Below are 25,082 nucleotides of genomic sequence, written 5' to 3' on the forward strand. Positions count from 1 at the left end.
CAGTTCTGAAGTCTCTGATGTTCACAGGCTCATTGAAAAAGAGTGGCCATGCATGTAAGCAACCTTATCCCTCCCAGGCTCTGGAACTCCTTCCGCTCGGCACATTCAGCTAAGCACCTTAATCTGCAGTCACGTAAGAGTCACCGCTCCCAGCTGCCACCATTACAACCACAGAAATGAACACACAGTGTTGTGGACAACTCCTACCTTTCTTCCCTGCTCTGTCCAACGCAGACCCTGCCCCCATACCGTGGAGCAGGATTGCTGCAGGATCGCTGGCGGACCTGGAAGCCAATCCCACAAGAGGTGCTGCATGGGGCCCAGGAAGACCAGGGTGTCCAAGCGCCATTTCTAACAAAAAAGGGTGAGAGAAAACAGAGTATGGGGTCATCCAACAGCCTCCCTTATCATGCCATGCTTTATACTGCAAAACACATAAGACTATTCATTTCAACCAGACTTTATATCAGAGGAGATTTAGAAAAGGGAGTTTCAAAAGTGCTTAGCACTGGCCTAACTTTTCTCCCCTTTGAAGTCTCTAAGAACTGGAAAGAAAGAGAATGAAGACAATGCTGAATGATTCTGCAAATGCCTCCTACGATTTGTCAGGCAACAGTGTGGCTAGTATAACTTTCACTGACTATTCCCTCATCACCTCCCCAATGTCTCATAACCCAGCTCTTCCGAGCCAAAGGCTGATCCCAAAGTTGTGTCTCCTGAACTCTTCTGCACAAAAAGTGCAGGTTTTGAGAATCATGAATGCCAGTTGTGCCAGAGGATGTAAAAAACCTAGCCTCTGCTAATTCAGTAAGTACGGATGCTTTAAATCTCTTACAGCAATGCCACTGCCAGCTTTCATGGTTTTATCACAAACCTCATAATATTTTGTGTTTTCCTAGAGCCTTCAGCATTGAATCCTATTAAGTGGAAATCTCAAATTTCATTAAAAATAACAATAATTGCTTCTAGCTTTCATGGCCGCCTGCAGACATCACTGTAGTGTGACCTTAAATCTGTAGAAACCAGAGGCAATTAAGAGCTCAGAGGCAGGATCGAGTTTCATGGTTTAATGAGTGATCACATCTCTGCTGAAGAGTGGTAACACAGCCTGAAGCAAATGTGATGTAAAACCCCTTAGTTCACACCCCAGCGACAGAGATGTTGGCAAACACTCCATGCCTCGTGCCTGCAACGGGCTGAGCACGTGCCGGCGATGCTGCTGCCGTGTGGTGACTCAAACGTGCTGACACAGAAGCCAACATTTTCATCTTTTAAATCTTGCATCTGTTAAAGCTTACCTTCCTCTGATTTGGCAGAGGAACCTTGAAGCAGGAGAGGAAGAACTGTATCTCATCTCTTCTGTGCTGCAGGTTTCATTTCATATGGAGCCAGTGGTAATGCTCTGTCTTATAAAACTGCCTAATCTTGACACTTCACTGCCTTAAGCCAAAAAATATCTTTTTTGGGGTGTGTTCTTTCATAAAAAAAAAACTTTCTAAAAAGTCTAGTCAGAGAACAACTCAGGTGCTCTCTGAATCTTGAAAGTTAAGCTTGAAACCAGATGTTAATTTTCAAAGCATTTACTGAACTAATAACACTGCTGGCAAGAAATATTTTCTGGCATAGCACCAATCAGGGCAGAGGATGAAAGTTAAAACCGACATTGCCCTTCACACTTTTTGTATTTGTTATCAACTCTTGCCTGTTCTTGGCAGCTTTATTTCAGAACCCTGATAGATCTTTCTCCCCTCCTCTTGTTCTCTTATCCCTCTCCCTGCTTTCCTTCCCCTCCCCTTCCCAACCCAAACAAGGTCAAAGAACAAGAAACTCACTTATATAAAAATCCTACTATTCCATATTATTCTGCCAAGTTTTAACCCACCTACTACCTCCCCACTTTTTAACCCAAAAGAAAGATTATGTGTAAAATTATGAAAAGAAAAACATGAAATGGAAGGTTGCTGTTATTGCTGCAAAAAGGGTAAGTAATTTCTACTAAAAAATCCTCAAAAACCCAACAGTTCTCAGTATATTTGTGTTTCAGGATTTTTAACAGAAATAAGATACCTTCCACTTTGAGATCTCCAGCTTTCTAATAGAACTCATCTTTAAAACATCCTGCTCCCTCTTTGCAGAAAGAAATCTCAATGCCATATGAAGTCAATTAAAGGAAATTTGAGGGCTGAGGCGGATGTAGGATGACCAGATGTCCCTATTTTTCAAACCATGCTGTTTTCCTATGTCTTAAGATTGAATAATCTGTTTTTCATCCCCTTCTTAGAAGCTGTTCCTGCCTTTTTTGCCATCAAAGCAGTGCTGAGAAACCCATCCCACTGGCATGTTTTCCATTTGCCACTGACATAAAAAGCCTGCCTGGGGAAAGCTCCGCTCAGCCCACATTGGCAGCACAGGGACAGGAATGACTGCACACCTTTTGGGCAGCACGGCCCACAACTGGAAGGAGATATGCCAATTAAAACATGAGTATTGCTGAATTTTTGGTGCCAAGACCAGCACTGATCTCCAGGGATGAGTCAAGAGACAGCTGTCCTTAATGGAATGAATGTTTATGGAGAAGATAAAGTAGATAAAAACTGTATTGACCCAATATTTACCAAAATACTAGCTGTCCCCACCCTGGTTAAATAGTGCTTACACTATTGCATCGTCTTTCCTTGAGTCATGACATGATGTAGTCTGAGCGTGGTGAAGTAACACAGACACAAACACCATGGCTATGTTTGGGCACCCAAGAGGAGGACATTTAGCTTCCATACTGCTCAAGCATTTGTTTCAGACTTCTGTGGACAGGCAGGAGCTGAGCTGCATGTGCTGGTGCAGTGCCGTCCCCGGTAGACACGCCTCCCGAACGCTGCTCGCTGCCAGGTGATGATGTGTTGCTTTCACCTGGCCAGCATGCTGCAGACAGTTCACAGACTTGCAGAACAGGGCAAACAAGCCTTGCTCAGAGCTAAGCTAGGCCCTGTCTTTACAAGTGTTACTCTGAAGGAGCTCTGCTTGCTTTTGGAAATGCAGCCGTGAAACCAAAACTCTGAAAAATTATGAGCTTATTGATGTTTTTGGCCTATTGCTGTTCAGTCGGCTAACAACTACCTCTGCCTTATTCACCTCCTCCTGAGGGGTCACTGCTCACTGCACAGGGAGGGAAACCAAGGTACAGTGTAGGGAAGGTTAATGGGTATGGTAATTTCGGGTGCTCATCTTCCAAGAGCCTTGGCTGAAGGCCCTTCTCCCAGAGCCCTTGGGCTCCTTCATTTTACGCTGACTTCAAGCTGGATCTCACACACCTCACTTTGGCTGGGATACAACAACATGGTCACAAAAACACAGGGAAAGAGCTAAGCTGTGGACGGGCACAACTCTTGTTCCCTTCCTAAAAAGCACAAAGAACACTAAGGTACCTTGAACAATTTGCGACCTCAATCCTGGCCCCTTCACAAGCACGACCTCCACAGCGAGGACGAGGGCTGTCACATGAACGTGACCTACACATACAGGAGCCTGTGCTGTCCCCATCCGAATGCTCACACAGTTGCCAGGGGGACCAAGGCCCCAATCTTCCATTTGTTGTCAGGTTTTTCACCTAATTTTAAGAGAAAAAAAAGTCATTAATAGCAAGTTTACATTTCTGGAGACAGGCCCACAATAGAAATGCCAAACAAAGCTGCCGGGGGGGATTAGGATGCAGCTTAGATGGGAGCTGTCTGTGCTTGCGAGCAGGATTGAAAACAGAGGGTTGTTTTCAGACAATGCCACATCAATATTTACCCTCCAAATTCCACGCCACATACCTAACATGTGCGCACAGGCACCGAGCCGACCCAGCTAGCACCACACCAGGAGCAAGCATCCATCTGCCACACCATAAAACCACCATGCTCCCTGTCCCACACTGCACAGCTTCAGCCTTCAAACACACAGCCAGTGCTGATCATCCCCACTCATTATGCTCCAGCCTCTGCAGTGCTTCCTGCAGAGTGTTTTCTGAGTTAGCATTCATATAACCATAGTGACCAGCTGAGACCAGGCCTCGCTGAGTTTGGCCCTGTCCAAACACACAGTAAGAACTGGATCCCTTTCTAAACAGAGCTGTAGCCTAAATGGCCAAATGGGTGAAGGACAGAAAGCGAAGGAGATGGCAGTGACGAGCATTAATGCTGAGGATCTAATGATCACAATGATCTAAAGAGCAAGAATTCATCTCAAGACCAGACCATGCTGCTATCAGTTTCCTCTGCCCTTTCCTTCATGCCTGTATAGCCCTGAACAGGTTGGGACTTGAGCTTCCTGCATTCTGTGCAGTCCTGGCAGACAAAAAGCATGAGAAACAGAACTATTTCAGCCCAGGACTGGTGAAGACCTTCCAGGAGACAGAGTGTCAGAGCTTGCTCCCCTGTGCCTTGTTCTAACCAGTGCTGCTAGGTGAGCCCTAAGCTGAGGGCTGGGGGAGTAAGGTGCTGAGACCCTCAGCCCCAAGGCTGGCTGGAGAGGATGCATGCTGTCCTCCTGGGATCACACCTGGCCACCACTGCCTTCTTGTGCCCATTCCACCACTACTGCAAAATCCAGCAGCCCAGGACCATGTCTTGAAAGCTGCCCTAAACACCCCTGACCTGGCATCATCTCTGCTCCTGACTTGAGAAACACAAGGCAGAAAGAGATCGGTGCTGGCCCTGCCTAGGCCCTGCCTATTCCCTTGCAACAGTACAGCACCGTGATGGACTCTGCCCTGGTGGCTCCCTCCATCCTCCCCACCCCATGTCCCAAATTGCTGGGCCTTGCAGACGGATGGCACAGAAGGTGGATGCCTGCAAGTGGCCCATCCCTGCGGTGTCACCCTCGGGGTGGTGGGATGCTCAGCAGCTTTGGTAAACTACTGGCAAACGCAACACTGGATTTGGCCTTGGTGTTGCACACAATGAAGGGTGAAGGAAGGAAGAGGTTGGAGCCCTGGTCAACAGCCCTGGCCCCAAATCTGAGCCAGCTGCCTCTGACAAACCCCAGTGTGCATGCTTCACTCAGCTCTGTTGCCAGCAGGATGAGCCCCTTGGGCTGCCCCAGAGGGGCTGTAAGGCTGCTCAGGAGCCACACAGGGAGACAACTGCAACCACGGGAGTAGTGCTTTCCAACACTCATCCTCTGAAACATGCTGCTCTGTGCTTATTCTCTGAGTTTGGCACTATATTAAACACTCAGAATGTACCTCTGTGGGCTGTCATCTTCCCCTCTCACCCATCTACAGCAGCATCAAAAACATGCAGCAGTGGCATGGAAGTAATTTAGATTTGATATTGCACTCCTCAGGCTGCAGTTGGGGGGTTTCAAGGCATCTGCTGTAAGCCTTTGTTTGCAATAGATTATCATGTTGTTGCAAAAATTTGCCCTGGGCTGCAGGTTACAAGGCAAGATGCCCAGGGAGGAGAACACTGAGTTTTGTTGTTGTTGAATTTGCTGTTTTAAACATTGTTTAAAAATCAATACAGTCGAGTTGCTATAAGTTGGGGATGGGAGGTTGGTGGTGGGGGCCAGGAAACCAAAAGAACTACTTTGAGATACTTAATACTAGATTTTTATCTCCTTTTTCCTCCTGCCTTATAAAAGTCATAATCCAAGTATTGGATCATTTCTATTCATTTTTGAGCTGGAAAGCCTTGCTGATTCCAGCAGGGAGTTCTGTTCAGAAATCAATGGTATGATATGGCCCGTGGCTTCAATTAAAAAAAAAAATAGCTGACAAATAGTTATTGGCTCATAAGTGATACTGGGAAACAACCCAAAAATTAAACAAATAAGCAGCCATAACCAAAATGCTGAGATTTATAGACATGTCACATTCTGAGTACAGGAAGTTTTTATACTTAAGAAATTACGTATGGATTATTATTCCATCTTTAAATCCACAAAAATATCTTCAAAAGAGCAAACTTGGGAAGTGGGATGAAAACCCATAGGCATTGATCTTTTTCAGGAATAGCTTTACAAGGCAAGTCCTTTGTAGCCAACAGAGTGCCATCAGACAGAGCGGACATCTTTAAAAACACATCTGATCAAATGCCCTTCTCTCACCTGACAATATTGCCAATTCTGGAATTCTTGTCTTTTATAAGCTGTCATACTCACACCAAAGGCCTCACCTTTTCCTTTCTTCCTTGTACAGTCTAAAGGCTCAAATGCATGATCTGAAAATTCACACTGGCCATTCCTAATCCCTGCTACCAGGATATTTTCCATGTTTATGCTGATATTACAGGTAAGACTAGAAGCATTCCTTATTCTTTCATTTCATCTGTTCTTTATCTTAGCATTCAGATATCAACCACTTATAATTTTGCCAAGCTTTAATGACTTCGTCTGGAAGTTTCCATGTTGGCTGTTTGATGAAGGCTGAAAATTTTTGCAAAATTTCAGTCAAACTACTTCAACCATTTATAAAATCAAATCTAGGAGAAAAGAATGTCCACATTTTCCTTGCAGCAAACTAGTGTCCAGAGCAAGGAACTGAACTTTATGACTTTGTGCTATCCTTTGCAATTCCCATGAAAAGCCATTCAAAACTGCCTGATACAACATGTGCACATAAATGGAAGAGCCATGCAATTTGTGGAATTTGTGTGCTATCTTTTTTTAATGTTAAAATGGCTGACATTGCAACCTTAGTAATGACCTCGAGTAGATTCTGGGTGTTACCTGGTAATAACATATATTACCTATTGCCCAAGGTATTATATTAACACTACATGATTAATCCTCTATCTAAAGTCCCTTAATATTAAAGCTGGAGACAGGGAATCTGTGGCACAATGTAGTGCTGTAAAAAGATGTTCAGACTAGCTCTGAACAAGCCTGTTTGCACAAGAGCAGCAGTCGTGTTAGTGTTGTGATTGAATCACACAAATGCCTGGCCCATGTAGGATATAATTCAATAATATGCCAGTTCTGGCTTTAAAAGTTGCTGCATGCCAGTCTCTCAGCTGTGCCAGGACATCTGTTTGTGGGCTAGGCTGCAGAAGAACTCATTGACATTATCTGGGTTAGGAAAAGTTTATTTGGGAGGGGTGCTTTTTATCTACACCATTTCACAAGACTGTGATCTCACATACAGCTGTACCAGCACAGCTGAGCGCCTGGTGCTCAGCCCAGAAAAGCAGAGTGAGAAAAGCCAGGACTTCTTATGACAGTAACTCTTCCAACTAAATTCCCAGACAGGTCTTTTCCAGGAGTGAAATTCAGCACTGTATTCCCCTCCCTTTCCAGTGGTCACCTGCACAAGCTGTCCTAGACCTTTGCCTCTGTTGACCGTGACCTTTATCCTGCACTGAATACAAGGAAATACTTGGATATTGCTGATGTAGGTGCTTAAATGAGCCATCCCACTCCACACTACTGGTGAATTCATTCCAGTGAGAGGAAGATGTGAACAAAAAAGAAAGCACTTGTGTGTGGATTTTAAACAGCTTGGCAGCCTGTCAGTCGAAAAGCACAAGGCTTATATATGTAACAGAATGAGAGCACCTACAATGAAAATAATCTACAATGGAAATGCTAAAACAAATGTAAAACTAGCACCCCAGGAACAGCCAAAGCTCCTGAATATTCTGTGCTGGAATTTTTTGACCTTGAAACAATGATCTGGAGTAGCATGTTCCCTAGTGTGCACCACAGCAGACATGTTCAAACTAGAGGATTAACACCTCACACACCTATCAACAGACACAGGCGTTAAGCAGGACGAGATAACAGCATGGGCAATCAAGAAGCACTGCATCCCAGTTCAACACAGGAGGGTTATAAACACACAAGCCTCTGAATCCAGCAGTGAAAAACTTAAGCCTGCCAAGCTGAGGATGGATTGAAGTAATGACTAATATTTCCTGGGAAAATATCTGAGAAATAAGGAAGATAAGGGGAATAAACATCCCAGCACCTCCAGATAGAAATAGCATACTGAAGATATAACCCATCCAGTCCCCTCTCTCTATCTACCGGACTTAGCAGTATTAACATGCTAATTGACATTAGATAATAATGATGAACATTAATGAGAATTTCTCCCCCACTCTCAATTTATTTAACAAGACTGGTTTTCCTCCCCAGCCACCTTGCAGGTACAGTTCAAGCAGCAGGAATTATATTTGGCTAGACAGCTTCTGGGGATCACAGCCAGGAACTGGATATTGTCATCAGAGGAGGGTGGGTGGCTGGGAAGTGAGCTGGAGAGCCAACTCAAACTGGCTCAAGCAGAGACACTTTTTTCCTTTCATGCATCTCATGGAGACCAGGGCAAGGAAAGAAGGCCATCTCTTTGCAATACCATGTAGATTTGGTCTTTGGTCTGCTGAAGTGAATCTAACACTGTCTTTCTAATATCCCCCTCCTCGTTACACTCCCCTCTTCCCTTAATTTCTCTAGCACACACTGTATCCTTTTGTTCCCTCTTCAAAGCATCCATGCAATAATTTCTCTGCTGCTGCCTGGATGGCTCTTCCTCCAAGTAAAACACTTTTTACCAGTGTTGTCTACTGGGCCCAGCTCAGGGATCCAAGAGGAAAGTTAACCAAATTCTTGTTTTCTCAACCTGCAGTGAAGCCAAGGAGACTGGGAAGATAGTGGAGCAGACCTGAAAAGGCTCAAGTTTCAGCTGGGGTTTACGTGGTTCTCAGCAGTAACCCAACAGCATGATCCATTCTTTTTCACTCAAGGCATGGGGGGACATGAGGAGGACTGAATGCTTGCTTTGGGATCCATCTTTTGGAGCAAACAAATACATTTGGGGTCTCTCTGTTCCAAACAGGAGGCTGTGCACAAGTGTTAAGTGTGTGCCACTGCCTTCACGACAGCCAGTCCTCTTCAGGCTGCCACACACTCGCTTTCCCTCTCCCTTCTACACATACACACAGACACATACACATATCAGTATATATAAAATATTTCCACTCCTTCCACTTACTGGGCATTCAGTAATATTTTGAGTCCACAGGCTCATGTTGGAGCTGTCCTCAATGGTAGTGCATCGCTTCTGCTTGCTGTCCCAGCCGCAGTAAGGGTCTCTGGCTCCTAGGCATTCCCTGCATGTGCAAAGACAAAAGATTAAAGCCCTTTAAGACTGTCTAGCTCTAAAGACATGTATTCAAGTATAGTGCTTGTATATGACAGCTGTCAACCGCACCGAGGCTCAGCAGAAGAAACAATTTCTTCTAAGCAGAGGTTTACCTGCTTGGAACGGGAGAACAGCTGAATAGAAAGGTGATAGGACACAAAGCAAATATCACTCATAGAAGCTGTAGATTAAAAATCAGTTCACTCCTCTCCAAGGCCTAGGGAAAGAAAATGACTTTACAAATTTTAGTCAAAGAACACTTGTCATTGAGATATCTTTGTGCCCCCATGTAATCATGCAGCAGGCCAAATCTCACACAAAGCAACCTCTGTGACTATGTTTTCTGACACTGTGTCCATCCAAAGGGGTTAGACAAGCAGAATTAGCCAATGGACCGGTAATAAAGGCTTTCTATTAGTCTTGGCCTTTGCCGGAACAATGGTTTCATTTATAATCCCAGCATCAAGATGTCAGTTTGGAAAAGTCACAGCAGAACATTATTTCTAAGCTTTTGGCTGCTTTGAACACTGCTGTATTCATTTTCCTCCTGAATCCATATTTACAGGCTAAGTGTGTGTTCCCAACATGTGAGCTGCTAAAGAAAAATAACTAGGGCTACTACTGGCACTAAACAGAGAAGGTCAGTCACAGAAGTAGTCTGTACTGACAAAATTCAGCTGTAATGGTTGTTCCCATGAGTTGCTTTCAAATTGTTAATTTTCATTGAGAAAACATAAAGGTACAAGCCACATCATGCATGTATTAGTGAAAGCCAAAGAAGAGAGGACTAAACCTAAAAAGATTCACAACATTATTTTTAATTCAAATGATCCATTCTCTTCTATCACACAAAAGGCTGATTAGGATCTTTCAGAAAGTCCCAAATGACTTGAAAACTGCCAATTAGACAGCAGCAAGGGACCAAAGGGGAAAATTCAGTTCAAGAAGCTAAACAGGAGAGTAATAAAATGTATTCTGAGGGTAGGTATCAGCATGATAAATGAAACATCAAAAAAAAACCCCTCAAATGCAGTGAGATGTGAACTGTTCCCTCCCAGAAATCTTTGAAATCCTATTAGCCTGTAATCAGCTGCAAATGAAAAAGCAAGTCCCTCACCACAGCTGAGAACACCCTATTAGTCTGTACTGACTCCACAGTGCTTTGCCCCAAAGCAACCCCCAGACTGTTTTGATGTCTGGTACCCATTGCTTTTATATATATTTTTATACACACACACACACACACACATAGACACATGTATATATTTATATTTTAATTATGAGTTTCTAGTTTGCTCTGCTCCCACATTTCTTCTGCTAAAGATTTCACACACAGAGTTGTAAGGAACATAACATATTTTTCGTGCTTTAGGAAGGTAGTTGTAATGACTGTCTCTACTATATTTTTCCTTCAACTGCTTCAGCACGCCCAGGGAAAAGGAAGAGATGATTTTACCCAAGCCTCAGGCAACAAAACATCAAATATTTGCCTAAAAAATGACTTGGGCTCCTCAGTCCAGGGACATAGAAGGGACATGTGCTGCTTTGTTCATTATTCTGGTTAAAGAGCCCTGTCGTGATGTTTTGGCACCACCCTCACCCATGAAGTGGGGCTGCTGCCACATCCAGAGCTGCCCTTGCTGTCCAGCAGCACCTCAGCAAGGGCAGCACCCAGTTCATTACGGAGCAGACACCCGGGCATCTGCTCAGCACTCAGGACTCCTGACAGCTCAGCACTTCAGGAGGAAACTGGGCAGTTTCTGGAGAGAAGAATAAGAGAAGCAGTGAATGGGATAAAAAAACAAACAGGAAAAGGAGGCCCTGCTTTTAGTTAGCCTTTTGGTCAGGCTTTCAAACCTTGACACCATATACACTGTTGTTTCTAACTCCATGAAGCCATTTCGCTGGGCACCCAGCGAGCTGAGAGAGGTCATTGTAATTCATAACAGGGAAGGCTGTTGTGAGCATCACCCTATTATGATACACATTTTCTCTGAATTTAATTTATAGGAAAACATGTGCTGCATAAATTCAGGAAATAATCTCCATATGTTCTGTGCTGCAGCCCTCAGCCACTCCGCAGGCTGCAGCATATCCCAGTTAGGCACTGACCACTTTGCTGGCACTATCATAATGTGTGTGGTGGAGCTAATGTGCCACTCTTGGCTGGGAGCAGCCAGCTACGGATGCCTAACAGTGCACTCCTTGAATCACAGCTTGTGGTCCCCTGCTGCTGCCATGACCCCCAGCTGATGGGCCATCAGTAACCGAGCTGCAGAGCAGCCAGAAGGCCTGGATGATGGGCTCTGGGAAATGCCCGGCACAGCGCTTGTTGGCTGGGAGCTGCGGCCATCCCACGCTGCGCCAGCCCTGCACTCTCTGCGTCCTGGGTGTAATGAATTCCTGCCCAGCTCGGGCTCTGCTGGGCTGTCAAAAAACGCACTCTGTAATTTAACAACCATCACAGCCCACGACTTATCCTCATCTCATGGCAGGCCCTCAAAACCATTTGAAATCTAAAAACGAAATAGCTGTGCTGTCTGCCTCCCTTCAGGATTTGGAGCCCACTCATCTGCCTCAACTGTGGTGAGAAACCCATTATATCAGCTGACAGCGATACACTTAGGGGTGAAAAGGAATGTATTTACTTACACAAAATTTGCTCCATTTTTTCCTTTTTTTTAGCAGGAAAAGCATTACAGTATATGTTACGCAAGAAAACAACATTTCTGGCAAATACTTTCAGTGAACACTTCAAAAGCCACCCTAATTTATATCCTTACAATATCTTTAAAATATATATCCCTATCTATGTCATTAAAAGATAAAACCACACCAGCAAACACATACCAAAATATATATGTATGCACACATGCATATCTAAATCAAAATGCTTCAGAAATACCTATCATTTGTAGTAGATTAGGCACCATGGTGTGGAAAATGTAAAGATATCACAGCATTTCCCTGTTCTTAGACACAAAATAAATTGAAATGTTTACATGTAGATACATTTTGTATTATGATACTGCTGAAAAGTCTCACACAGGCCACGGGACCTGCAGTCTCCCAGGGCAGTATGTAAATACTGTGAAATGAGATATAAAGGAATTTATGTGCGTGAGTGAAATTCTGATGTTTCAAAGGCAATGGACTTCTTCCACTGGCTCAGTGGGGCCAAATTTCATACCATAGATACAGGGAACACCTCACTTAGGTTTCCTCAGTGGCAGGTTGGGAATGCCCCAAGGAACTAACAACACACTCCCATCACAATTCACACAGGTAGAGGGAACCCATTATCCAAGATTACCTGAGCATAGCAGGTTAACACTGACTCTATTAATGCTAATGCTAGTTAATGAAATCCCACAGAGTGGGATGCTTGTAGAAGTAAGATGATGATGATGATGATGATGATGATAACACACGGTCCATGCCCCCAGTTTCCCTCTGGCCATCTACTAACCTTGGCACACTCAGTGAGGACTCAGAAGAATACCTCATGACACATATCTAAGAGGTTGAATTTATTATGACAGGGCATTACTATCAATAGTGATTCACTTTAATTCATTGCCTCGCAATAAATGTCTTATCTGAAGCATAAAGGCCTACACTGAAAACGCTCAGTTGAAAAACAATTCCACTGGTGTCTTCTATTCAAGGTGTTTTTTTCTCAAGTTCCTTATTCTCACTTACCAAGGTCATTTGCATGAAAATAAGATCTTGCTCATAAGAGCTCACCTGCTGCCTGCTGTTTGGAAGCTGTAAGCCTCCCTGTTGTTGGCTGTTGCAATCATTTCTACAGCAGTCAGCTGGGATAACACAAAGGATTAAAATTATGCAAGAGGGGCCCTATCCACAGACCACTGAAGTCAATGGAAACTCTTACTTATGACTCAAAAGAGTTTTTATGTGGTCTTTGACACCTGGTGTGCTGAGCCTTCACTAATAGCATGTGCTGTAAAAAAACCTTCTGTTTCCAAGATGCTGGTGCTGCCCAAGATCCCTTTTTTATAATGGCCTGAATGACATCGTCTTTCAGAATCTTCATTAAAGCTTAAACATCTGTAGTTTAAAAGTTTTCAATCTCATTTTAATTTGCTCTAAGTCTAGGTAACTTCATCTTTTGGTCATTTTTCCCTGAGAGTTAAAACTTTAGACTACATAATAAATAGATCATCAAGTCAATGGAACCAGACCCAAGATATTAGGCTTCAACAGACCAAAGGAAAGAAAGAATTACTATAAGAATTACTATAGCTTATTCCCTTTCCTACTACCAGACAGAAGGCACATAAAAATGCCATTTTGTACCAAAAGCCACAAAACTCATTCGAAATATTCACAATGAAGGACTCTGCTCTTTTCATCTGCCAGGGTGTGCTTGCTCTCCCAATTTTCAGTTCCTCTCTTTTCATTTACTTCTTTCTCCCTCCTTTTTGATGATTAAAAGCAAATAGGAATGGAATGACAGAACATGATGATGTGCAGAAGTAGGGCTCTAGACCCCAAGAAGAGCACTTTCCCAAACTGTGTTTGCTCACAAAACCCTGCCACTAATTCAGGAGAGGGTTCTGTATTTTCACTGATGAGTTTGAAACCTGCAGCGAAGATTCTGTTTGTCAGGGAGTTACAATAACTGCCACTGTACCTAGTCCTTTAAATCCCCATGGACATCACCAGTCAGGCCATCAGAGGCACATCAGCTGGTGCAGTACAAACATTTATAAGCCTGATCCTAGACAGTACTGAGCAACACTCACCTGTGCTCAGCACATCAGAAGCATGGGTAGCACAAGAGTACACCTTGCTCTTTTGGGGAATAAGACCTCAGAACTCCACACTGGTTTGTTGCACTCTTGGAACAGTTACCTGTGAGGCAACAGCCCTTTACAAGCAATAAGGGGGTTTTAGCTGTGTCTGTTAGTTGTAAGCATGAGGCAGCATTTGGCAGACAGGCATTTCCTGACAAGGTTAGCTTACTGTCCCACTGCTAGCAACCTGTGGAGGGGATGAACTAAACAAATAATCATATTAGCTTCCAGCCAACCGAATCATAATTACTGACAACCTCAATAGCCCGTGGAAGGAAGAGAAGACCTCTGTCTTCCCTAAAGCCAGATGGCATGAAAAGAGAAGAACAAGAATCAAAAGGATGTTTGTGGCTTAAGAAAATAAGATTAGAAAGGGGAAAAAAAGCACCAGACCTTCAAACAATCTCCCTAATTTTGATACCTTTAAAAATTCAAACTGCAGAAATGAGTTTGTGATCTGTACAAATCCATTATCTTTCCCCCTAAGAAGAGAAGCCAAGTGGAACTGAGCTGCTTTAGTCAGACACTGGTCAAGTAGCAGCTTCATTTCTCAGTTGGTGAATACAACATATTCCATGCCAGATGTTACTGCCCTTTCCTCAAGACGAGTAGCCACATACTTCATAAGGAATTCACATGGCTATTTGTGGAGCAGGGCACTGCTCAGGATGAGCATTCTACAGCTCACAGGTACCACCACTGTGAGGAGTACAGTTGACATTAATCTGGACAGACAAGGTTTGGTATTTTGGCATTTGATGTTGGATGCAGAGGCAGAGAAGCTGGAGTGTGTATGTGTAATTTATCACCCACACATGCTTAGCATCAGTGATTGCTGCTCTGCACATCATTTGTTTTGAATGCATAAATTAAAGCTATGGTGTAAAACAACCTCTAACACTGAAGTCCATTTATGAGACAAACACATGTTACTTATTTGAAAGAAGCAGTGCACAGACAGAGGATTTTCACAGGCAGTTTCACCTAATTTTCTTTTCCACATCAGGGAGCTTGGCTTGCTAGTGTTCACCTTCTGGCCTACTATTTTCAATCGATTGAAGTTTATAGATTATGGCCTTGCACAATCTACACAACAAACTATTCCATTTCTTACTTTCTGACATCCTATTCCATCATCTTCTAGCAACAGTGACCTCTTTATTGGATAGGTATTTATTTTTATTTTTAAAGCAGTGAAATAGAACAACACTGCATTTATTCAAATATGAAGATTAATGCCATCTCTGATTAAATCTGGATTTATGTTTACATCAGTAGAGCAGATTAGTTAAAAAAAAAAAAAGAGAGTAAGTGTTCCTTCACGAACACTATTAGAAACTCTTGTCGCTGTGCCAAACAAAACTGACTTCTAATAAAAACAAAAGTACAGAGGGTCTCTGACTACCAGTGACAGGATCAGTCATCCACGAGAAAACTCGGATACTATTAAAGTCCTAATGAAAGGAATAGCCAGAAGGAATTCCTGAATGTGGGGCATGTTTGTCTGGGTTGTGAAGCACCACCATTTTAATAGCCTCAGCAGGCTTTTGAGCCTTAAGAAAACATGCTCCTCAGGGCTGCCATATGGGAAGAGGCAGAGGGGACCAGACACCCTTTTGGAAAGGCAGCTTGGGCAAATCAGTGCACTCAAGTGTTACTCCCTGCCTCTGCCCTGTGTCAGTCAGTGTCTGGAGGCGGCTGTCAGATTAAAATGTGCTCTGCTCCTGTGTTCTTGTTCTGTGGTTGCAGATCTGAGACTTCTGTGTGAACATGGCAAACTCCTGTAATCTGGTGGTGTAGGTGGAGACGGGAAAAAGGGTGGTTTAGACAAGAGCAAATCCACTGCAAGGGGCACAGACAGGTACTTTATGTAGTCTCTGCAAGATGCTGATGATTTAAGAACACAAATTATGCTAAAATGGGAACTTAGGAAGGGAAAGAAAACTGCAAAGGCAGAAAACTCAGAAAGAAGTGTGAACGATGATAAAGAAACCTGAAAACAGCCTACAGTTGACACCAGGCTGCACAAAGTAATCCATATTCAAGGAGCTCCTTTGTGAAAGTTGGATTTTGTTAAATTCCAGGTAATTATTTTCTGCTCAACAAGATGCAGATTCAACTAGACAGAGCCTTTGTAGATTAATGTATGTTGGAAAAGGCAAATAAATACTAGACCACCTACTACACCGTGAGGATCTAACACATCTCCAGTCTAACACAGGGCTATTTCAACATTCTGTAAGGGGCAAAATGGTCCGTCAATGTATTCTCCACTGTTTTTTCAAATGCAGTTATAAAAACACCATCAGACAAAGTCCATTCCCTTTTTAGAAAGAGATAACATCACTTCAGTAAATAGTTATTCTTGAAATCCAGCCCTACCCCTTTGCAAACTCAAGTGTTCCCACAGATCTATAATACTTGGCTATTTTGACACAAAGAAGACACCAGACTGTTCAATATTATGTTTTTCTATAACCCATACATATTTTATGTATTTTTATGTACTTAAATTTTAAACTTAAACCAACAATAACAAATTTGCTCTGGCTCAATATTCCCTCCTCCCCAAACAGGTAAAATGGCACATCTCCTGATAAAAAGTTAATGATGCATCTGCAGCAATACGTTCATTGGACACATTTGTGTTTTACACTGCAAATGCTGCCTGGAAGCTTGAGACATGAAGCAAACCAGCCACAGCAGCAGTAAGACTGTAGACCCTTTCATCAGGAGCCATGTTACCGAATGTGACCTTTGCCTAGAATACAAATCTTATGACATAATAGTAGCAAATGGCAAGAATTGACAGATGCAATGGATATCTGCCCTGGGGCTTGCTGGAAGCTTTAGTTATTAATCTTGTTTGTATAACAATAGCATCAATGTCATCCTAACATAGCATATTCCAAGAAAACTACCTGCTTTCCTGTCAGTCGCTATTGTGTTGAAACTAATTTCACACAGCCCACCTAGCAGGCATCAGATGGTAATGACTTTTAGATCTGAGTTGGCCTAAATCTAGACTGTTAGAGGTAAAAGGATCCATACACTGAACTGTTCCTAAGTCACGCTTAAAAAATAGGGAGCAAACAAAAGCCCTCGGTGTGTTCAACGTACATCCTCCCACCTAGGAAATCCAAAACCCCTCCAAACAAATTGGCAAGCTAGTCATGATAGTAAGGAGACAAAAGGCAGTGAGCCCTGAAATTAGCTGATTTTGTTTGGCTTTTTCTGAAGTGACCTTCACCTGTTTCAGCAATTGTACAACTCTGGACTCTGGCTACTTCTGTCACTGTACTGTTGCACCGTACCATTCACTCAGGGCCATTTACATAGAGCTAAAAGTGGGAGCCTATAAGTGTACAGGCTGCTTAAAATGAATGTAAAGCATGCCTTTGGTTTGAGCATTTAGAAACAAGAAAAACTGTAAAAATTCATCTGGCTGGGAACAGAGCCTCTTCTCACTCTTTCATCCTGTGTCCTCTCTCTTTTTCAGTGATGCATACACCAGAAATCTCAGCATAGGCTTATTCCTCAAACTCAGCCTCTTGCTGTTTTCCCTGCTGGCCCTGCGCTGCATTTCTCTCCTCACTGTTATTTGCGATTCCTTCATACTTAAATGCCATCTACAAAGTATGCTATTTTCTTTCTTCCATGCCATTAAAGATAATGTCAAATAAGATGAAAATAAAAACCAATCTCTCTGGCATCTCACTGGAAACATGCCCCAGCTCACTACCTTGCCGCTTACCCTTGTTTGCTTTTTTATTTTCCCCAATTTCAGACAGACACGGCCAAGTCCCTTTCCGAGACCATTCAAGTGAAGCACTTCAACTGTTTTTCTGAAAGTCATTTTTCTTAGACCTGTAACATTCCTTCAAATCTTAAAGGTCCATATCCTGCAAATAGTGTGGATGCACTTAACTTTACATATATAAACAGCTACATTAAAGACAATTGGAGCAACTGCCTGCTACAGCAGATGCAAATGTGTTTTCAGGCTAGAGAAAATGGTATCATTTTGTACTTCTATTTAAAGAACACAGATCCATTTCATCTACCAAACTTCATTCTTTCCAAGAGCTTTAGTGATCATGGTTCTGTTTGATGTCTTCATTCTCTGTCAGTGGGAGTCTCGCTATTTTCTTAAATGCAACCAGAATGTCAAACCAGATGTTTAGTGATTTATTCTGATGTATTATTGGATACTGTGGATAACAAAACATTGGGCTGAGCACTCTCCTTTCTGCCTATATGAAGTCTTCCAAAGCTTTTCAGCATTATTGGTGATACAATAATTAGCTAATTCCCTTAATTGTGGAGAGGCCATATAAACCAGAGCAGATGGAAACTGATGATTAAGCTTTATCACAACATTTTTGTAGTCTGTTACCTTTCCTTTTGCCTCTGTTTTTAAAAGGATATTCAATGTGCTGAATATTTTTTTAAAACTCTGAGGGAGAAGGTCTTAAAAAAAAAAATCTTGGCCAGATTTTCAACAGCTTCAGTTCAGTAAAAGGTGTTGGATTTTCAAGGTCTTTGATGAACAATCTGGCCATCAATGTCGCCTCAGTGATCTGCTGGATGCTGGGCTCCGCTGAACAACAGTGCCTCTGTTGTTCACTCCCCTACCTGTTTTAACATTTTTATCTCTCATGTTTTTCACCCAACAATAGTTCCTTGTTTGTCCTTCAAGGAATTACCATCCTTCTGATGAAGAAGTCAGGGGATTTCCAGCCAATATTCAATTCAATCCTTCCCCAAAACTGGGAAATTATTAGATCTCTTCCCAGACTGTATTATTTCTCCAAATAAATTCCCCAGTAATTTCACTTCTGAAATCTGGTAATCCTGTAATTCAGGCTTTACAATCCTAAATTCAAGTGCTTCATTCCTTTGTTACAGAGGATTTTGCACCATATAAGGACCAAAAAACAAAATAAACAAACAAACCCAAAAAACACACCACAAACCGAAAACAAAAAAAAACCCCAACCAAACAACATTAACCTCCAAAGCAATCCTCCATGTGATATTTTATATCTTAATCCCCCTAAAGCATAGTGTGGACTTGAGACTTGATACAAGGATTGTGCTTGAAGCTACAGTTGCACCTTGGAGAGACAAAGAGGGCAGAAAACTCTCTGCTTCTTTAGTGCGGTTGCTGACTCTTTTCTTCCAAAAACTCCCCAGAGCCATTTCAGGAGTTGCTCACCTATATGTACTTAGTTCTCTGATCACTGGCCCAGAGCTATTTAGAGGTGAGCTGTGTTTCTCACACAGATCTCAAGTCAGCAGATAGGACTACTTGTCAACTGAGTCATTTCTGCCAGCTTTGCATTAAGTACCATGGCTGGAGGGGATGTGTGGCAGAATTTAGGCCAAGTAGGAGGGCAGTAACTCAGCATCACTCAACAGCAAACTCCCTGCCATCATGCCAAAAACGCAGGCAAGAGTTTAAATAAGAGTATGTCATAGCTGCATGCAAGAGGTCCTGGCTCTCCCCACAGCCTCAGAAGCAGGAGGATCTACACTGGCATGAGGGTAACCTGAGGTGGCACTCACACAACTTGATGAGATGCCCGACAGAGAGAAGACAAGAAAGCCAAACTACTCACAGAACCACACTGTACATCCAAAATTGCAGCTTGCATCATGTTAACTGCAAATTTTATGCAGAAAAAATTATGGAGGGAGGAAGAAGAAAGAATGAATATCAAGATAATGTGCATTGAAATAAACTGCCCAGGACCGGAGAGCAGAAAAGGTGGATATTCAAGATACTGTCTGGTCTCATTACCAAACACATTTCTTTTCCTCATTTGAATGTGTAACCAAACAATGGCTACAAAATCACTCCAAGGCAGCCCCAGGGTTTCTGTCTGCTCAGAGGCCCATGATCCTGATGCTGCAAAGGGGCAACACAAAGAAATCATGAAGTGTTCCCTGCAACAATCAGCTTCATTTTCCAATCTGTCTGATTGCAATTGCTAAAAAATGAATAATTGCACCCCAGCCTCTGAAAAAATTACTAAACTACCCCTAAAGATACACCCCACCTGAAAATAATGCAACAGATATCTGAGGATCCTCGCCTCTCTGAAATTCAGATTCAGGATTTTGTTCAGGCAGATTCCAGAGATATGGTGGAGTCTGTGATAAAGCAGCAAAACCGGTTCTTCAAATATGCCTCCTCAAAGCTTGGGGGCAACTTGAGGTAAAAAAATCCAAGCTCATTTGAAAACTGCTGGGAGGTTACAAAGATTTCAAACCCATGCAAAATTCAGCATCAAGCAAAGCCAAGCTACCACCCAGCAAAGCAACCTTCAAAACGTGCTGCAATTTCGAAGGGCTTGTAGGTTGTGTTTGCATTGGACATCTTTCTAAGAGTCTCCAGCAAGAGAGGGGAACATCAGCACTGAAGACTGCAGGAAAGACAGACACCAGGAAAACATATGCACAAGGCAAGGTCCCTGCAGCCAAGTCCTGCCTGTAAATCTGGGCAGCTGACATTACAGATGTCTAGCTGACGTTACAGATGTCTTCCCGTTGCCCTGTTGCTAAGAATGGCTGTTCTGAGAAGACAGATTGAGACAGGTCAGTGAGTACACACAAAATACTGCTCAGACACCTAGAAATATACCAGGTCAACAAACTACATCAAGACATGGGGCTGAGTTACTGGTCACCATTTAAGAGATCAAATTGGTGCCGTGTCAGTAAACAAATAGTAAAGGAGATGGCAGAAATCCTTAGCCCTTTCCATCTCTTCCCTTTGCTGCTTTTTTCTTCTGCCCCAATTCTGAGCCTTGGTAAGAAGCCCGGAGGTTTCAAAGCAGCACAGCAGTAAGGATCGCTGGAGGGAATCAGTGGTGGGGTCAAATTTCTCTGGATACATGATTGCCTGTTCCAGGGAGGAGGGAGAAGGCAGGGTGAACGCAAGAGCTCTGTAGCAGCAATCAAAAACCCACAGCAGCCCCCAGGGCGTAAAAGGCTAAAAAGTTTCCTGATAACATAAGGCAGAGCCTAAAACAAACAATGTTGTGGTATTCCTGCCTGGCAGGCACAAATTCTCTCAGTCACCTCCAACTTCCAGAGCTCCCATCAAAACAATTACATTATAAAAACTGCTGAAACCAGAGCTTTTCAAGGAGGCCAGTCACGAAGTCACTGCACAAGGAAAAAGTAAGCAGGGAATGTCGCAGAGGTGGGAACCCTTCTTCCTGTGGTGGTTGCATATTGGCGTGTATTAAACACAGACACAACAATAAGCAATAAATCACAGCCCAGGAGAAGTGCCAGGTGGAATGCACTGCAGGAAATTAAAATATCCTTCTTGATACTGTTCAGTATTGAAAGAAATACAAAGGAGGTCAAGTTGACTTATCACTTACATAGCCAGGATGCTAAGGGGAGAAAGGGTTTCAACATTTGCAGAGAAAAATTTGCAGTTGAATAATTTCCTACCAAAAACCAACCAAACAAAAAACACCTCCACAAACAAAACCAAACCTTAGCTTTAAATATAATAATAATATCACAAACATCCTTTCAAACAAATAAACAAATAATGACCTTCCTTGGCTTTCCTATGTTTTCTTCTTTTTTCCTTCCTTTTTTCAAACGCACAGTCCCTCTTACAAGGGACCTATAGGGTGAAGGATCCTCTGCAATGCACACAAATACACTAGCTGGCCAGCACCCAAATTCAGCAAATTCTGACCTCCCACATCTCATCCCACTATACTGTTAGGAGACCCTATCTCAGGTACTTTGGTATTGCCCAGAGACTGGCTTATATTGCCTAAAAGTATCATGAAACTAGTCAGCGGAGGCCAAATTTGAGTCTCCATGCCCTAAAGAACTGGGCTACTTTCTTATTTCACTGAAAAGTGCCTCCAGAAAGTTTGTTTCGGAAAAAAACGGCATTGGCACACAAGCTTCCCAGTAATTTCAGCTGGGACTTAGTGCTATACGATACGTAAAACTGAGGCTGCTTTTGGTCACCAGCAGGCAAGAGAAGGTTTTCATTTTGCTGAGATAAGCTTCTACAAGTAGGGGGCTGCTCTGCAGCCTCCAGGTTCTAAATATATTGCTCCTGTGAGGCACCCCCACCCGTCTGCTCTCCAGGCACTGCTTTTTCCCTGCTTGCTCCTTTTTAAGGCAATTCAGCAAACCTCCACCATTTGAGCTTTAACGGAAGTGTCATGCAAAGTATTCAGGCAGGCTGAAAATGGGACACCATCTATAAATTACCAGAAAGCTGAACTCAAGATTAGCAAAAGAAAGAAAAAGAAGAACTCATTTGTCTTGAAACTGGATCACATAAATGTATACACACATAAATATTCTCAAACTGAAACTCTCCAGGACAGCCCAAAGAGGACAGCTGTTATGTTCTACCTTTTAAAATCTCTGCTTTTAAGGACTGAGGACAGGATGGCATTTTCCAGCTGTGGTTCTCTTTCTCTTACTAAACACTTCTGTGTCCATCTCTGTATCAGCAACTAAACCTTTACACATTAAACACTTCTGTGTCAAGATTCAATAATGACCAAGTTATATTTTCTGAAAGGGATAATTAAGAGGTTCAGTGAAAACAGAAAGTGCTGTCATTTTTATATTTAGACATGCATGAATTTAGTACAAGCTGATAAACTCTACTTGTTGAAAATAAAATTATGGTGACATTTTCTATATCAGTTTTTTTGGCAAGACAGGGACATCTTGCAGTAGGCCATGGAAGAGGGAATCTGTTTAGAGGTTGCTAACAAAATCCTTCCTCTAGTCTAGCACGGAGGACATCAGTTTCACACAAAACTCTCATCAAGGAAAGCAAGGCAAAAGCATGAGAGGAGAAGGAGAACTATTTTCAAGAGACGTAAACAAGCAGTTGCCTGCTGCAGACCACACTACATGCTCAGTGAGGTTATTTAAGCATCTGTCTCAATCAATTGGTATCAGACTCTTTCACCTGCTTAAATGGAGGGGTGCCATTTGGATGCAAAAACCTCCTCACACTTCTGGGTGGAAAACTGCTCTGGAGCCAGGGCTGACAATTAAAAAAAGGCATTTTTCCTACTCCCTTTAAAAGGTACAATCAAGGCACAGAATCTCTCCAGGTGTAAGAGGTGTCACACATAGTTGAGATGAGCTATTGATTTCCAAAAGCAATAACAAGCTGCCACACAGCCCAGCCCTGCCTCATCATATGTTTGAGAGGTGATCACTCAGATAAGCAAGAAAAGGCTGGCTGCAACCCAAATTCAGAAACCTTCAACCCTACTGCCAACAAGAACCACCAGCAAAACACATGAAAAAGCAACACTGAAATATGGAGGTTTTTTTAAAAAAGAAATAAATATTGTAAGCGCTTCCTTGGTAAACATACAATTAATTTCTGATGAGGACTAATTAATATTTACCAAAAAAACACTGCTTATCCTCATTGCTCCTGTCATGAATGTATCTGTCAGGAGATACACTTTAGCAGTGTCTTTTGTCTCTTAGAGATGAAAAAAAAAGCCTTCTGAACCGAATCAGACTGGAATATGTTTCCCTGGTGCTTTCCTTTTTAACCTGAAGTGGGATATATCAGAGCTGTAAATTTACTTACCCTTCTGTTCTGTACATGGAGCATCTCTCCAGAGGAATTTTTAGCACTCCATTATTTAAGCCCACAAAGAGCGACCTGTCGCTGTGCAGGATTTGGAGACTCTTGATTGCTTCCCGTTGTCCATCAGGGAGGATCTGCATTTCCTCTAAATAACAACTCCTTAGGCTCCTGTTAGTGGTAGAAAGGGCCTTCAAGATGGTGCCATACTCTAATAGAACAAGAAACAACGCACAAATAAATCTTAGAGGCACTGACTTTATTTCGTACCTGCCCAAAGAGTGAAATATTGATGTCATCTTTACAGAGCTGCTTTAAACCTAGTTCTGGGTCACCTGCTGCCCATGGTAGAGAGTGGGAGCTACATCATTACAATACTCAGCAGAAACCACCTGAGAATGCATTTTAATGGGAACTCAGAAGGATGTGAACCATCTGGAGAGTGAGCACCTGGCAATATTTCCCAGTTGGAGCACTGAAGCAGAGGAGTCTGGTCCCATTACCTGTGAGTTACATAGCAAGGTGACCTAAGATTGCCAGGATCACTTCTGGTGCCTTGAGTCTGTATTTCTATTGGTTTATGGAGCAGATCGGTGTGGTTTGATGCCATGACAAATGACAACAGATGCAGCAGCCCTGCTGGAAATCCCTGAGGCCTCTGTAATGACTGCATGGGTCATGGACCTAATTGATCCTCTTCCTGGCAGAAGCAATCCTGCCAGCTTGACAAGGGAATGAGAATTGCATACACAGAAACATACATGTTTGTGTTCACAGTGCTCTTAACTAAGCAATTTAAAGATCTGCTAAACTGTGGGAGGTTAATGCTGGGGAAAAGGGGACAACCACAACATTTTTCATTAAAACCCCCAAGAGGTCTGTCAACCCTGATTGTTCCTGAAGCTTAATCTCTCTGTCCTGATAACTTCTGCATTGGTGCCAAACCTTAGCAATTTTCAGTGGTGGGGTTGGCTGCCATGTGAAGTTTCTCTTTCACTTAGGAGGGCCTTATGTGTGGAACAAGACTGAAATCCAAGTCTAGGCTTGGTTTGTCTCAGGACTGGCTTTGTGTTCAGGGCTGCCTCTGGGCAGGGCTGTCTCTACTGAAGCATTTCACTGGTTTAAATGTTTCCAGCAGACCTTCCTCGTCAGTCACCACTAGCCAGGGCCAGAAAGCAAACGCAAATAAGGAGGTAAGGTAATTTCTACACTAATGATATGAAGGAGAAACTATGTCATCTTTCTCCCGGGCTTTGTAGCTTGGACTCCTCACTTTATATATCAGGATAGCAAAATGGCAGAACCATGTTGTATTTCCATTTAAGTACAGTCTTATCATAATCAATGTCTGTGGAGGCTTCCACAGTGAGAGTGTTGCTAGAACACATCCAAGATGATCACTTTGAAATAAGTGGTGGTAAAAGTTAGATAAATTATGACATAGTCCTGAAGGTCCATTCTCCTGAACATGAGAATGAGGCAATGACTCTGCATTCAGATGTGAGATTAAACTAACACTTATGGAGGC

The 25,082-nt window shown here is 42.8% G+C and overlaps 1 protein-coding gene across 6 annotated transcripts in view; it reads right to left on the reverse strand.

Moving 5' to 3' along the window:
* The window catches only part of SEMA5B (semaphorin 5B), a 208,555-nt gene that overhangs the window by 34,099 nt on the left and 149,374 nt on the right, over nucleotides 1–25,082 (reverse strand). For all 6 annotated transcript variants that reach the window (XM_017823570.1, XM_017823571.1, XM_017823574.1 and 3 more), the window contains 4 exons: nucleotides 23,558–23,765; nucleotides 8,969–9,086; nucleotides 3,423–3,604; nucleotides 208–351 (listed from right to left, as the gene is read on the reverse strand). In XM_017823570.1, coding sequence (XP_017679059.1) covers nucleotides 208–351; nucleotides 3,423–3,604; nucleotides 8,969–9,086; nucleotides 23,558–23,765 — 652 coding nt within the window. The remainder of the gene's footprint in view (nucleotides 1–207; nucleotides 352–3,422; nucleotides 3,605–8,968; nucleotides 9,087–23,557; nucleotides 23,766–25,082) is intronic.

Source organism: Lepidothrix coronata, unplaced genomic scaffold (assembly GCF_001604755.1).
Source record: "Lepidothrix coronata isolate B3197 unplaced genomic scaffold, Lepidothrix_coronata-1.0 Scaffold103, whole genome shotgun sequence".
NCBI classification, from domain to species: Eukaryota; Metazoa; Chordata; class Aves; order Passeriformes; family Pipridae; genus Lepidothrix; species Lepidothrix coronata.